This window comes from Bos indicus x Bos taurus, chromosome 11 (genome assembly GCF_003369695.1).
Source record: "Bos indicus x Bos taurus breed Angus x Brahman F1 hybrid chromosome 11, Bos_hybrid_MaternalHap_v2.0, whole genome shotgun sequence".
Classification (NCBI taxonomy): Eukaryota; Metazoa; Chordata; class Mammalia; order Artiodactyla; family Bovidae; genus Bos; species Bos indicus x Bos taurus.
Window position 1 is genome coordinate 112,802 of NC_040086.1, and position 15,834 is coordinate 128,635.

A 15,834-nucleotide genomic window follows, 5' to 3' on the forward strand; every position below is an offset into this window, starting at 1 on the left:
ATGCTATGTATATTTTATATACATATTATATACATATATTTTACAATAAAAATAAAGAAATACCTGAGAAAATGGAATGTCATAATCTCTGTAGAAACCAGATCTTTTTCTGTGGGAAGTTTCTGTATGTTCGACCTCTGAATCAAGGCTATAGTCTGAACTATCATCACTGGATGGAGAATTATGCTAAAAGAAGGAAAAACCAAAACTGTTACATTTACAAAAGGAAGAAAATTTAACTAGTAACTGAATAAGCTTATTTCAACCAGAGGGGCCAACCAATAGATTATATTATCCTAGTAGGTTCTGAAGTACTAACTGAAAAATTCTTGCTCCAAAGACCACCTCCACCCCAGCTTCTTTACAATTTTCTGAAGGAAAGTACATATTCCTCTTTTCTCAGAGATTTTATGGCAGCATTTTCTCCATCATCCCTTTGGCCCAAGGACTTCAAACAGAAAATATGCTCTAAAGGTATCTTAAATTTAAGTTAATCTTAAAGGAAATAAAATTGGTTCCTCATCACCAAAAAGGTCCTAGAACATGAATTGAGTATGAATTATTATTTTTTTTACCTAAAACGGCTTTAGAGTTCTTAATCTATTGTATAAGTACTCTAAATCTAAAAGATACCAAAACATTCCAAATTAGAGATATAAAATAAATCCAATCCACAAAATTGAACAAAGATGAAATGCAAACCACAAGTAATTGATAGTGATTGACAAATATCATGAATAAGTTTTTTCAAGTATGAATGCAATTTCATTCATTCAGATCACCAAATCTCCTCCATCTAGTCAAAATAATTACCTTCCCAGGTTGAGCATCCTCTTTAAAAAATTTTTTTAAAGTTCTTATCAACAAAGACACTGGCTCTATATTTTATCGTCCTTGCATTTCCAGCATGAAGGTCTAGAACAAACTCAGTAAAAATGTGCCAAACTAAATTGAGCTCTTGATACTTTTGATGGAAGGATCTGTTTTCCTCTATTCCGTTCTTACATGCTCACTTAAGATGACTAACTGTTTTCCTCTACATTGTTCTTAAACGTTCCAGGGTTTAGTTTTGTGGTGCTGCTCTGTTTCTGTTGATATCATAGGTGATATGAAGATCTTTTTATAATTATGCTATGAAACACTTTAAGCTTAAGTATCTAATCTTTTTGGTTAGGATTTGAAATAAATATTATTGATTTAAAGGCCAAATTTGCTGTGTTACTAGCAGAAGTCAGCTCTGGCTCAAGACAACACTTCTCATTTGAAAAACACTTAGAAGACTCGCCTAAGAAGAAGTTCAAACAAGGGCCTTGCTTCAGGAAGAGCCATCAGAGAAGAGAAGATTCTGCTGAAAGAAGATTCTTCAGGCTGCTGCTGCTAAGTCGATTCAGTCGTGTCCGACTCTGTGCGACCCCATAGACAGCAGCCCACCAGGCTCTGCCGTCCCTGGGATTCTCCAGGCAAGAACACTGGAGTGGGTTGCCATTTCCTTCTCCAATGCATGAAAGTGAAGAGTGAAAGTGAAGTTGCTCAGTCGTGTCCGACTCTAGCGACCCCATGGACTGCAGCCTACCAGGCTCCTCCATCCATGGGATTTTCTAGGCAAGACTACTGGAGTGGCTTGCCATTGCCTTCTCATTCTTCAGGCTATCCCCCCGCAAAATGAGTCTAGAATACAGATTTAAGAAGCCATTAGGTAGGCTATTATAAAAAAAAAAATACACTATGTGGTTCATATATAGTAATAAATAAGAGTAATTATTAACCTGAAATTAGCAACTGGACTACATTAAAAATAGCTAGAAATAGAAGAGAGTAATTAAAATTATTACATTTTTAAGTGAAAAGGATAGTATACTTTTTATTTCAGAATTTTTGTGTTTCTTTTTTTGGGGGTATCGTTTAGTATCTGTTTAGTGTTTGAAAGTGTTCCTTTAATTTTGTTTTTTACTTATAATACACTGGTGGATTATTTCTTTCAATCCACTTGGTTGCTAAGTACTAAAGTTCAAGTCTAAACGATTATGTTTTCTGTGGGACTCTTTAACAGCATGATACCACATCCTGGTGAGTAAAGAGGGCAAAAGACGGATAGTAGAAAGCTAATTAACAGGACAGCCACTTAGTGAACCCTTCAAATATTCAGTGCCAGAAAGACTTTAGAGACTTCAGTGACTTCCCTGAACATGGCAGCCTTTTCACACCGTTTTGCTTTTGTATTCTTTGTGTCTCTTCAGTCAACCAACTAATTCCTACCTGTCCTTCAAAAATCTACCACAAATGAGGAAAATAGTTTTCTGTTTCACTGTCTATTTTTCCATGTACCAGTATCACACTGCTTTAATGACAGAGCATTAATGTGCTTTAATATGTTAGGGTCACCCCATATATTCCTCCTTTGGGGGTTGAAGGTAAAGTCCACAAATTATTACTCCTGTCCTCAAGAGGTAAAGATTAATTCTTCTCCCCTTGAGTGAGGCCTAAATTTAGAAGCTTGTTTCTAGTAAATAGATTTTGTCCAAAGTGCTTAGGTTAAGAAGAAGACTGTAGCTGTCATCGTGGGTGCTCTCGCTTGCTCTCACTGTTGGCTCACTTGCTTTGGAGGAAGTGAGCCAAACCATGAGGACGCTGCTGTGACATGTAAAGAGGCTCACATGCTGAGGAGCTGAGGCTGCCAAGAGCCTCGTGACTGAACTTGGACGAGGAAATGACTGCAACCTCACAAGAAGTGCTGAGCCAGAATCACAAAGTTAAGCCATACCCACGTTTCTGACCCACAGAAACAGAGAGGCAAACTTTCATTGTTTTAAGCTTCTAAGTTTGGAGTAGCAATCTGTGCAATAGTTAGCTAATACAGATTCTGGAAATGTGGTGCTGCCAGTACAAACATCTAAAAGGCAGGACTGGTTTTGGAATCAGGCAAGGAATAGATACTGGAATGACCTTAAAGGAGCACTAGTGAAAGCCTAGATCACCCTTAATGATCATAACTAAAATTTTGAAATTTGGGGTAACTTAAAGGAAAGAGAGATATCTTATTAAAAGTGGAGGGGTTTCCCTGGTGGCACAGTGGTTTGATCCCCGGTCTGGGAAGATTCCGTATGCTATAGGGCAACTAAACCGGAGTGTTACAAGTACTAAGCCTGTGCTCTAGAGCTCGGGGGCCACGCCTACTGAGACCACGCACTCTGGAGCCTGGGCTCTGCAAGAGAAGGCACAGCAATGAGAAGCCCGTTTACTGCAGCCCCAGCCGCCACTTGCTGGAACTACAGAAAGCCCATGCAGCCACAGACCCAGCACTGCTGCTGCTAAGTTGCTTCAGTCGTGTCCGACTCTGTGCGACCCCATGGACGGTAGCCCACCAGGCTCCCCTGTCCCTGGGATTCTCCAGGCAAGAACACTGGAGTGGGTTGCCATTTCCTTCTCCAACACATGAAAGTGAAAAGTGAAAGTGAAGTCGTCAGTCTTGTCCAACTCTTAGCTACCCCATGGACTGCAGCCCACCAGGCTCCTCCATCCATGGGATTTTCCAGGCAAGAGTACTGGAGTGGGGTGCCATTGCCTTCTCCGACAGACCCAGCACAGTCAAAAGTAAATAAAGGAGTGGCAAAGGAAGATCTCCGTTCTATAGTGCAGAAACCTGGCAACACTGTTACATTCAGTAAAACGGAAAGTAGGAAATAAGCCTAATGAACTTTTTCAAGTTTTTCAAGATTTTCAAGCAAAATGTTGAAAGTACCTCTCTATGAGCGAAGATAGATAACTTAAAGGAAGAACTGTTAAAAATGAACCAGGGCATGATGGTTTCAAAAGTTCTTAGGCAATGGCACCCCACTCCAGTACTCTTGCCTGGAAAATCCCATGGAGGATTTTCCATGGAGGAGGCCTGGTAGGCTGCGGTCCATGGGGTCGCGAAGAGTCGGGACACGACTGAGCGACTTCACTTTCACTTTTCATTTTCATGCATTGGAGAAGGAAATGGCAACCCACTCCAGCGTTCTTGCCTGGAGAATCCCAGGGACGGGGAAGCCTGGTGGGCTGCCGTCTATGGGGTCGCACAGAGTTGGACACGACTGAAGTGACTTCGCAGCAGCAGCAGCAGCAGCCTCAAAATATCTAACTTTGTTTTTGCTTCCCCTTTTTCTTGACTAGTTTGGTCAATAATTTATATATCTTGCTGATTCTTTTATAAAACTGACTTTACATTTTAATTTGTTAAATTCTGCTTGTAATTTTAAGTTCTTCCTTTTTGTTTCTCTCTTTTCTGTTTTCTAGATTTTAATACCATAATAATTTTTCTTCTGATAATTTTTTAGTTATCCTCCATATGTCAAAGTTTTATCATTATATTCCTGAAATTCTGCAGTTTTAATCTGTGTTCAAAGGCATTTCTGGTTTCTGACTTTGTTATTAATGTCTTATTTTATTGCACTGTGGTTTGAGATTGCTCTTTATATTATTTATACTCTACTGAATTAACTGGAGTTTGTTGCCTATGACATGGTCTGTTTTTGTGAATATTCCAAGTACACTTGAGAGGAAGATATATTCTCAGGATTCAGAGCTTACTATATGTTTATAGTATTTCTGTAATATCCTTATCAACTCTTCATCCATTTGATTGATGTCTTTGGGATAAGAGAGGTTACTAGTGTATCTCCTTTATATTACTATTCCTATTTCTTCTCACAGTTCCTACAGTTCCTACTTTATTAAAATTGATATTTAAGGGAATATAAAATATTAGCAACATAGCTTCATGAATTATAATCCTTAACATTATAAAATACCCTCCTTTGCTTCTTGCAATGCCTTTTTTAAAAAAATTGTTTTTAGTTGGAGAATAAGTGCTTTACAATATTCTGTTCTCTTCTGCCATACAATGTGAATCAGTCGTAAGTATACATATGTCTCCTCCCTCTTGAATCCCCTCCCCTACCCACCTCAACACGGCACTCTGTTCAATACCTTTTTGACCTAAATTTGACTCTTCTTCTGCCACACCCCTACAGCAGGCAGGATCTTAGTTTTCAGACCAGGGATCGAACCCATGTTCCCTGTATTGGAAGCATGGAGTCTTAACCAGTGGACCGCCAGGGAAGTTCCTTGACTTTTTCACATATCAACACTGTGACTTCTGCCTTCTCTTTCTTTGCGTTTGCCTGGTATTTCTTTACCCATTTTTTAAATCTTTCTCTTTTACATAGCTTAGAATTAGATTTTGCATTGTTGGGGAGTGTATCTTTTGGTATTAGGAAGGTATTTGGTATTAGGTATTGGTATTTTTGTTTCAATTACTTCTTTCAGACTGCTTTTTTCCAATAACCTGAGTCCCTGTCCCTTCTTTGCATATTATTTGTTTACTAGAAGAACTAATGTTGACATTAGGTAGTAACCTCTTCTTTTCTTTCCTCTCTTTCATTCTCAGGATAATAATTTGAGGTATATTTTAAAATTCTCAGTTAAAAACTATAAAGCTACCAATAAAGTTATCTTGCTTACGATATATTCTTCTGCTTTTCCTGACACCTTCTATAGCCATAATGTTTCGATACATAATATTCTGCCCTGCTTATGTTCAGTATTTACTTTTAGTTTTATAGACAAATATGCAGTGTATATAGATCACTCTTGCTTTATCACTCAGTCATTTTGGATATCTGAACTTGTTCTCTAGTAGAGTTTATGAGAAGGCTTATGACATTGTTTCCTGATTTCTTTTATATACAGTTTTTCTGAGGACATTATATTTGAAATTTGGTATGTACCTGGATATAAAATGCTTGGCTCACATTTTATTCAAATATGTTATTCCATGATCTTCTGGCACAAAATGGTGACATCAAAAATTTTTTTTTATAAATCTGATTTCCCTTTCTTAATCAGTGACTTGGTCTTTTTGCCTAAATGATCAAAGGATCCCCCTGCAAATTCTACTGATGCTGTCTGATCATAGTTTGTATTACTTTCGTAATTTTTAAAAATCATTTTGAAATATTAGGTTAAGTTTTTCGTGCTTTGTGGGCACTCTTTCTTTTCTGGAAGAATGTCATTCTCTCCATTTTCCTCCTTCTTTTTAATAACAGTAACTTGTGTGGAATGTGATCATGGCCCAATCTTGCTGCTCACGTATCAAAGTAAGAATGGACCAGGAAAACTGCCCCAGCTTCACTCTCATGTTGTTAACATGAAGCACGAAAAAATATGGCTGTGTATGTTCTGAGATAAGCCAGCCCTGCTCGCTAACCCATTTTTCCTTCCTTAGCCCTATTATTCTTATCCTCTCAATCTAGATTCTACTCCCAGCAGCTGTCTCTTCAGGGTGGGACTCTGTTCTAGAAGAAATCTACTTGATCAGCATTATGAGTTCATGAGACCCAGACCATCCCAGCCCCATCCAGTTTTACCCGGTCACCTTATACGCACACAGGAATTGGAAACTAGTACAGGCCCCTCTCGGTTTCCAGTGAGGTGTCTCAGTTTGGCCAACAGGCTCTCCACATTCACTGGGGACTCTTTCATTTGAGATGAATACCTGTTGGTAATCTGTTTTCTGGAAATTTCTTTACCTTTTCTCTGCTTCATTTCACACAGCTGCTGATCCTACTCTAGTCTTGAGTCTGTGGTTTAGCTTTATCCTTTTGTACTTTTGAGGTTTGTGGAGGTAACTTGTTACTTCATTTTTCGGTAGATGTTGCCAATGCATTTTTGGTTTTGCCATCCTAACTGCTGTTTTTATGGGGGAAATTCGGGGAGTTTAAAAAAACTACCCCACTACTACTGCCAACATTAGTTCTCTGTCAATGTAAGTTCTCTCTGCTCAACCCTAATCCACATCATTCTGTACCCAGCACTCAACTATTCTCTTGATAGCATTTGGCTTTCAGCTGTTTCATGCCTCTCTCCTTCTCGTTTCAGTGTAACCTCTGTAAGAGCAGAGACTGTTTCATTCATGACTGTAACCCCCAGCATACAGCACAGAGATGTCCACAGCAAGCATGTAGTAATACTTATGAATGAATAAATAAATGAATGGGCAAACAAGGCCAGTGCTGACAATCTACATCTGTGGAGAATGAAATTTTCTTTCCTTAAGCTTTCAGTATTCTTGCACACAATTTTCTATCAATCTAAAAGGTTTATTCTAATTTGTATTAAAAATTTACTTTGACTATTTTTAAATCTTTAAGATATTTCACATAATCTTTATATTAAGAAAATCTATTAAGCACATAAATCAAAAGATCTAATCCATATATAAGAAAATAGGCAATGATTTATACTCACTAATTTTCAGTGTAGTGTTTTACATTTCATAAAAATTTACCAAAGAAACAAAAAATAGATTCTAACTAACCTTATGCTTCTCACGTTTTCTCCTTTTGGACTTTTTCTTCTCTTTTTCTTTCTTGTGTTTTTTCCTTGATTTTCGGTAGGCTTTCTGATTTTTCTGCTTTTCATCCTCTTTTGCTTCCTGTTCCTGTGTTTCTTCAAATCCTGCATCATCTATTTCACCATCTTCTAATTCACCATCTTCTCTGTAAAAGGCAATGAAAGTGTCAATTTTCAAATGTCAACTCTAAAGGGAATATTATAGAAACATTTCCAAAAGAAAAGAAAAAGGAGTCAAGATTTTAATTTATACTCAGTAAGATTAGGGATTGGCCAATTTTCTATAAAGGGTTGCTATTGCTAAGTCGCTTCAGTCGTGTCCGACTCTGTGCGACCCCATAGACGGCAGCCCACCAGGCTCCTCCATCCCTGGGATTCTCCAGGCAAGAACACAGGAGTGGGTTGCCATTTCCTTCTCCAATGCATGAAAGTGAAAAGTGAAAGTGAAGTCGCTCAGTCGTGTCTGACTCTTCGCGACCCCATGGACTGCAGCCCACCAGGCTCTTCCGTCCATGGGATTTTCCAGGCAAGAGTACTGGAGTGGGCTATAAAGGGTTAGATAGTAAATATTTTACATTTGCAGGCCACATATAGTTTCCATTGCAAATCCTCCTTTTTTAAAAACACCCTTCAAGAATGTAAGCAGCAATTTAAGCAGCTATAGTTTGCCAAACTTTGATTTACCTTAAAAGCATTGACTCTCACCAAACAAATGAATGAATGTATAATGCAATACTGTCCAAAAGTAACACTGCAATAATTGTTAGGTTGCTGCAAAAGCAATTGTGGTTTTGCATTGTTGAAATTTGCCATTTGATACTGGAATACATTCTTAAGTAAATGTGGCTATGTTATACATAATTTTAATGTGCATTTCTCACTTTATGTTTCTTTGCTAATGACTTATTGCTGCTTATTTTATATTTATTTCAGACTATGGAAATGATGTTAGACAAAAAGCAAATTTGAGTGATTTTCTTATTTTAGTTTAAAATGGGTCATAAAGCAGCGGAGACAACTCGCAACATCAACAATGCATTTGGACCATGAACTGCTAATGAATGTACATGAAGTGGTGGTTCAAGAAGTTTTGCAAAGACGAGACTCTCAAAGATGAACAGCATGGCCACTGGAAGTTGACAATGAACAACCAAGAGCAATCATCGAAGCTGATTCTCTTACAACTAATCAAGAAGCTGCCGAAGAACTCAACATAGACCATTGTATGGTCATTTGGCATTTGAAGTAAGTTGGAAAAGTGAAAAGGCTTGATAAGTGGGTGACCCCCCCCAAAAAAAATTATCGTTTTGAAGATGAAGTATCATCTTCTCTTATTGTATGCAACAACAAACCATTTAAGTGTATTTTATACTACAGTCAGCAACTAGTTTCATGGCTGGACTGAGAAGAAACTCCAAAGCATTTCCCAAAGGCAAACTTACATCCAAAAAAATGTGATGGTCACTGTTTGGTGGTCCACTATGAATCAGGACGAAACCATTATATCTGAGAAGTATGCTCAGCGAATCAATGAGATGCACTGAAAACCACAACACCTGCAGACAGCCTTGGTCAACAGAATGGGCCCAGTTCTTCTCAGTGACAACGCCCAACCTGACTGCATGTCCCACAACCAGCACTTCTGAAGTTAAATGAATTGGGCTATGAAGTTCTGCCTCATCTGCCATATTCACCTCACCTCTCACCAACTGACTACCACTTTTTCAAGCACTTAGACAACTTTTTGCAGGGAAAACACCCACAAACAGCAGGATGCATAAAATGTTTTCTAAGAGTTCATTGAATGCTTAAGCGTGGATTTCTATAGTAAAGGAATAAACAAACTCATTTCTCATTGGCAAAAAAGTGTTGATTGTAATGGTTCCCTTTTTAATAAAGATGTGTGGAGTCTACTTATAATGATTTAAAATTCACAGTCCAAAACTGCAATTACATTTGCATCAACCAAATACCATCTACTAAGCTACCATAAAAAAGAAAAGAAGGAAGGACAGAAGGGAGAAACTAAAATATTTTAGGAAGCAAACATTCTAACTACTGGAAGGAATTTTTAATTTATTGGCCCACAGACAGCTATGTATATTAGTTCTCATCATAAGAGTAAACTTTAATAAGAAAACAAATTTTAATAGTAGATAAGTAATAAAACATGAACCACAAAAGCAGAATAAATACCTCAACTTAAATCTGTAAAAAATATTCACAGCAAAAGCAAAAACCTACAAATTTTTATATTATGACATTTTTATACTTATAGAAACCCAAATGTTCAATAACAACATTTTAAAATGCAAATTAATCAACTGATGTACATAGAAGGTGTGTGTGTGTTACTTGCTCAGTCATGTCTGACTCTTGGCAACCCCAGGGACTGTAGCCTGCCAGGCTCCTCTGTCAATGGAATTCTCCAGGCAAGAATACTGGAGATTGCGGTTTCCTTCTCCAGGGGATCTTCCTAACCTAGGAATCGAACTCACCTCTCTGTGGCTCCTGCTTGCATGCAGATTCTTTACCGCTGAGACACCAGGAAGTCCTCCATCTTAAGTACTCGCCTAACAATTCTCAGTTGTTTATATCTGCACTCTCTATATATTATATATGAATGACTCGCTTATTGTTTGGTGAAGCAGAGTATGTGACTGTGTCTTTCATAGCTGTATCTCTAGGCTCTGGCACAGTGCCTTGCTGTTTACTGAATGACTGAATGGAAAATATCCATAACCCTTGCAGTTTAGAATAGGCACACAATATCACCCTAAGATGATTGTGAAGTCCGTGTTATTCTTCCCCAGTTTCTATCATAAAATCAGAGGTATATGTCTAATTTAGGTTGATGTGAAAATTTTATGTGAGACAGGTTCAGCATACTGGCTATTTTAATTTAAAAAGTTTTGAGCTTTTATAATACTATAGTATCTTACAGCCTAAGACAAATGAGTGCATATATTCACCGAAGGACAAGCATAAGAAAGTTTTTAACACTTTTAGTCATAATGGTAGAAAATTTTAAACCCAAATATCCATCAACAAGTGAATGGATAAACAGTGCTTTATTTATATAATGGAATCCATAAAGCAAAGAAAAAATTAAATATTGTACCACTAAACACAATATGATGAATCTGCAGACATAAGCAAAAGAAGCTAGACATAAGAGACTACTGTGTGATTCCATTTATATGCACTTCAAGAAACTAATCGATGGTGACGTAAGTTAGAATAGTAATTACCTCTTGGAGGTTTATAACTAACAAAAAAAGACTACTAAGGAGCCTGTATAGTACATTAAAATATTCTCTATAGATGGGAATGGTGATTACTACATACACACATGTAAAAATTCATCAAGTCTGAAAAATTCAATTAAGAAGTGTGTATTTTACTGTCTGTATGTAAAATTCTAAATGCAAATAATAAAACCTAGAGGTGTGCATCCTTTCTTTTACCACCAGTCTCGACCAGCTTAAGCTCCTAAATGTGTTAAGACCTTTTATATCTTAAAACCACTCATTCATATTTAGAATTCTGACTAGAGATACTGAAAATATTAAAGAAAGCAGGGAAGAAAGTAGGGAAAACCACTAGACCATTCAGGTATGACCTAAATCAAATCCCTTATGATTATACAGTGGAAGTGAACACTAGCTTCAAGGAATTAGATCTGATAGAGTGCCTGAAGAACTATGGACAGAGGTTAGTGACATTGTACAGGAGGCAGTGATCAAGACCATTCCCAAGAAAAAGAAATGCAAAAAGGCAAAATGGTTGTCTGAGGAGGTCTCACAAATACCTGAGAAAAGAAGAGAAGCTAAAGGCAAAGGAGAAAAGAAGAGATATACCCATCTGAATGCAGAGTTCCAAAGAATAGCAAGGAGTGGTAAGGCCTTCCTCAGTGATCAATGCAAAGAAATAGAGGAAAATAATAGAATGGGAAAGACTAGAGATCTCTTCAAGAAAATTAGAGATACCAAGGGAACATTTCATGCAAAGATGAGCATAATAAAAGTGAGAAACGGTATGGACCTAACAAAGCATAAGATACGATGAAGAGATGGCAAGAATACACAGAACTATACAAAAAAGATCTTCATGACCCAGATAACCATGATAGTGTGATCACTCACCTAGACCAGACATCCTGGAGTGCGAAGTTAAGTGGGCCTTAGGAAGCATCACTATGAACAAAGCTAGTGGAGGTGATGGAATCCCAGTTGAGCTATTTCAAATTCTAAAAGATGATGCTCTGAAAGTGCTGCCCTCAATATGCCAGCAAATTTGGAAAACTCAGCAGTGGCCACAGGACTGGAAAGGTCAGTTTTCATTCCAATCCCAAAGAAGGGCAATGCCAAAAATGTTCAGACTACCACACAATTACACTCATCTTATATGCTAGCAAAGAAATGCTCAAAATTTCTGTCCAAGCCAGGCTTCAACAGTACATGAACCATGAACTTCCAGATGTTCAAGCTGGATTTAGAAAACGCAAAGGAACCAGAGATCAAATTGCCAACATCCGTTGGATTATCAAAAAAGCTAGAGTTCCAGAAAAACATCTACTTCTGCTTTATTGACTACGCCAAAGCCTTTGGCTGTGTGGATCACAACAAACTGTGGAAAATTCTTAAAGAGATGGGAATACCAGACCACCTGACCCGCCTCCTGAGAAACCTGTATGCAGATCAGGAAGCAACAGTTAGAACTGGACATGGAACAGACTGGTTCCAAATTGGGAAAGGAGTATGTCAAGGCTATATATTGTCACTCTGCTTATTTAACTTATATGCAGAGTACATCATGAGAAATGCTGGACTGGATGAAGCACAAGCTGGAATCAAGATTGCTGGGAGAAATTATCAGTAACCTCACATATGCAGATGACACCACCCTTATTGCAGAAAGTGAAAAAGAATTAAAGAGCCTCTTGATGAAAGTGAAGGAGGAGAGTGAAAAAGTTGGCTTAAAACTCAACGTTCAGAAAACTAAGATCATGGCATCTGGTCCCATCACTTCATGGCAAATAGATGGGGAAACAGTGCAAACAGTGACAGACTTTATTTGGGGGGGCTCCAAAATCACTGCAGATGGTGACTGCAGCCATTAAATTAAAAGATGCTTGCTCCTTAGAAGAAAAGTTATGACCAACCTAGACAGCATATTAAAAAGCAAAGGCATTACTTTGCCAACAAAGATCCATTTAGTCAAAGCTGTAGTTTTTCCAGTAGTCATGTATGGATGTGAGAGTTGGACTATAAAGAAAGCTGAGCACCGGAGAATTGATGCTTTTGAACTCTGGTGTCAGAGAAGACTTTTGAAAGTCCCTTGGATAGCAAGGAGATCAGTCCATCCTAAAGGAAATCAATCCTGAAGATTCATTGGAAGGACTGATGTTGAAGCTGAAACTCCAATATTTTGGCATGTGAACAAGTGACTCATTTGAAAAGACCCTGATGCTTGGAAAGATTGAAGGCAGGAGGAGAAGGGGATGACAGAGGATGAGATGGTTGGATGGCATCACCGACTCAATGGACATGAGTTTGAGTAATCTCCGGGAGCCGGTGATGGACAGGGAGGCCTGGTGTGCTGCAGTCGATGGGGTTGGGAAGAGTCTGACACACCTGAGCAACTGAACTGAACTGAACTGAACTGAAAGGCTCCTGCGACTAAGCAGACAGACACAAAGGATCCTGCTGAGTCTTCTGGAAGAAACACAAAACCTCAATAAAAGAGTATACAAGTACTCTGGAGGGATGATATTACAAAGATATTACTCATGGACACGGAGAAGGCAATGGCACCCCACTCCAGTACTCTTGCCTGGAAAATCCCATGGACAGAGGACCTGGTAGGCTGCAGTCCATGAGGTTGCTAAGAGTCGGGCACGACTGAGCGACTTCACTTTCACTTTTCATTTTCATGCATTGGAGAAGGAAATGGCAACCCAATCCAGTGTTCTTGCCTGGAGAATCCCAGGGACGGGGGAGCCTGGTGGGCTGCCGTCTCTGGGGTCGCACAGAGTCGGACACGACTGAAGCGACTTAGCAGCAGCAGCAACTCATGAACACAGCTCTTTGGGATAAGCTGTTCACAACAAAAAAAAAGACATTTTTCAGAGTAGACAACTTGACAGAAGTAGACTGCTTATCCTAAAACCCAGAGAACACAAATTCTAGATACTTGAAAACTATTGCCTGTAGCACTTTTCCTGCTTTGTTCTAATTCATTCTGTCACTTCCTCCCTCAGCATAGATGATAATGCTGGGAAACTGCTCTGCGCCAGCACCCCCCTGACCACCATACATGTCTCCACACAGGCCACACAGGCAAGGCTTAATCACAGGCTGATGTAAGCCTGAGCAGACGCCCTGTGATCCTCCCAATTATGAAAAGGAAAGTGCTGCTGCAAGGCTATTTCTCACCTGCCTCCTTATGTGGAGGGAGGCTGCTGTAAGGCAATTTCTCATCCACCTTCCCTGGTTTCAGTGAGGCCTTAGATTTTCCACTTTGCCCACCTCTTACCATATAGCTGTAAACTAAGAAACTGCAAAGTTGCACTACAGAAACTGCTCCTCAGTGACACAGTGCCCTGTCACCCACCTTGCCCACGCCTCTCTGTCCTCTTTGGTCTCAGTGTTACCTGTCAGACAAGGGAGGTGAGGAGCTGACCCCATGCTGATTGGGCATGTGTCATCTGCGTATGAAATAAGCTGTCTGAATCTTACTTGCTGAAGCTGTAGCAGGTGTCACAAAAAGCTTGCTTGAGTTTGGCATTTGCCTGTGCCTACTCTGTTTCCTTCAACCTGTATGGCTTACGTATGATCCTCTAATGATTAAGCTTTAACCTAAATCCCTACCTTAACCTCCAAAACTAGGTATTTTCCCTTAAAGAAAATACTGGTTGGCTATACTGGTGTCATGGAAGAGCTCCCTGACCTGAGTTTTTGTGATTTTTTGTTTGTTTGTTTGTTTAGAAACGGTTAAGGTCCCAAACTGGACCTTGAACATTTAAAAAATGTTTTAAACACTTAAAAAACTAGATGGTTTATCTTATGTGTTCCAGAAAAAGGTTTCTCCTTACAAATTACCAGTGGTAAAATCTGTATATCTACAAGCCTTCAGATCACTTCTATGCTTATCCTTCACCCAATACATTCTTACACCCTCTAGAATGTATTTGGCTTACAGAAACTAGCTTATTCCTTTAAAAGACTATCTACAGCCATGACAATTTTCACTTGGCTTGTTTTTTTCTCCAAGTCAGTCTTAGCACTTAGTCTGTCTCTAACAAAATACAAATTCTTTCAGGAATGGGACTTTATACAAAAATATGGGCAAAATTACATATTTAATTAGCCTAATATCATTCATAGTCATATGACAACCTTTGCAAATTTTGTTTAGTTCTATATATGTTATCTGTACTCCAGAGATAACAGAATTCCTTCCCTACTTTTGTTATAAGTAACTGTTCTTTTGTTTTTAAAACTATATGTGGTCCTTCTAATCTTTATTTCCTGTATCAACAACACTCTTTATCATATTTACTTCATCAAAACCTCACTTGCAGGACTTCCCTGGTGGTCCAGTGGTTCGACTGCACTTCCTGCAGGGAGCACTGGATAGATTCCTGGTTGGGGAACCAAGATCTTGCATGCCAGAGGGGCCAAAAAAAGAGAAAGGAAGAAGTAACCTAACTTGCATATATAGGTAATATATATATATATATATAGCAATGAAATCATTAGATATTTTCTTCCCATCTCCTTCAGGAGACCATTCTTCTCTGGGACGAATGGACATTGATCTGAAGGGGTACTAACCACCCTACAGGGAAAAAAAAAGTTACTCCCTTATAGTCGGAATCATTAGGGCTCTGTCTTCAACTAAGGGGGTCATATAATTAGAAAAATTAATAAAAAGTGTGTTATTTACATTGACTGAGAAGATAATATCGTAAAGTCCTAAAAGAACAACAAACTAAAGTCACTGATCCAAGTGGTTGTAGATAACTGCATAGCCCTGGATTTCTTCCTGGCAAGCCAAGAAAAATATATAATATATAGCTAGCACTTCCTGCTTCTCATGGAATAATTCCGTAGTGGAAGCTGATCAATCTATACTCAAACTCAAAGACAACTTGGCTGTCAAAAGTGAACTCAGAAGGGAGTTTTATCATCTGACCCGCTGGCCAGGAAAGGCGTCTCTGGTCATCATTCTAAAGTGCCTTTCAGTTTCTCCTTCTAACAGTCATGGCTACTCTTACTTTTCCTTCAGTGCCTTGTCTCCAAAGACAGATGTGCCACTGCACCGCTGTTATTTCATCAGATGATACAAAAATCAATTTTTATGGCAGAAGACAAAGGAATTCAGGTAAACCAAGGCAGAGTTCCCACAGAGACCACAAGCTACACAGCAGTGAACATG

General features: G+C 38.7%; 1 protein-coding gene across 2 annotated transcripts in view; it reads right to left on the reverse strand.

Moving 5' to 3' along the window:
• ZC3H6 (zinc finger CCCH-type containing 6) overlaps nt 1–15,834 on the reverse strand; it is a 76,432-nt gene that overhangs the window by 39,230 nt on the left and 21,368 nt on the right. For both annotated transcript variants that reach the window (XM_027554508.1, XM_027554509.1), the window contains exons 2-3: nt 7,358–7,538; nt 64–186 (exon numbers count right to left, since the gene is read on the reverse strand). In XM_027554508.1, the coding sequence (XP_027410309.1) occupies nt 64–186; nt 7,358–7,538 (304 nt within the window). The remainder of the gene's footprint in view (nt 1–63; nt 187–7,357; nt 7,539–15,834) is intronic.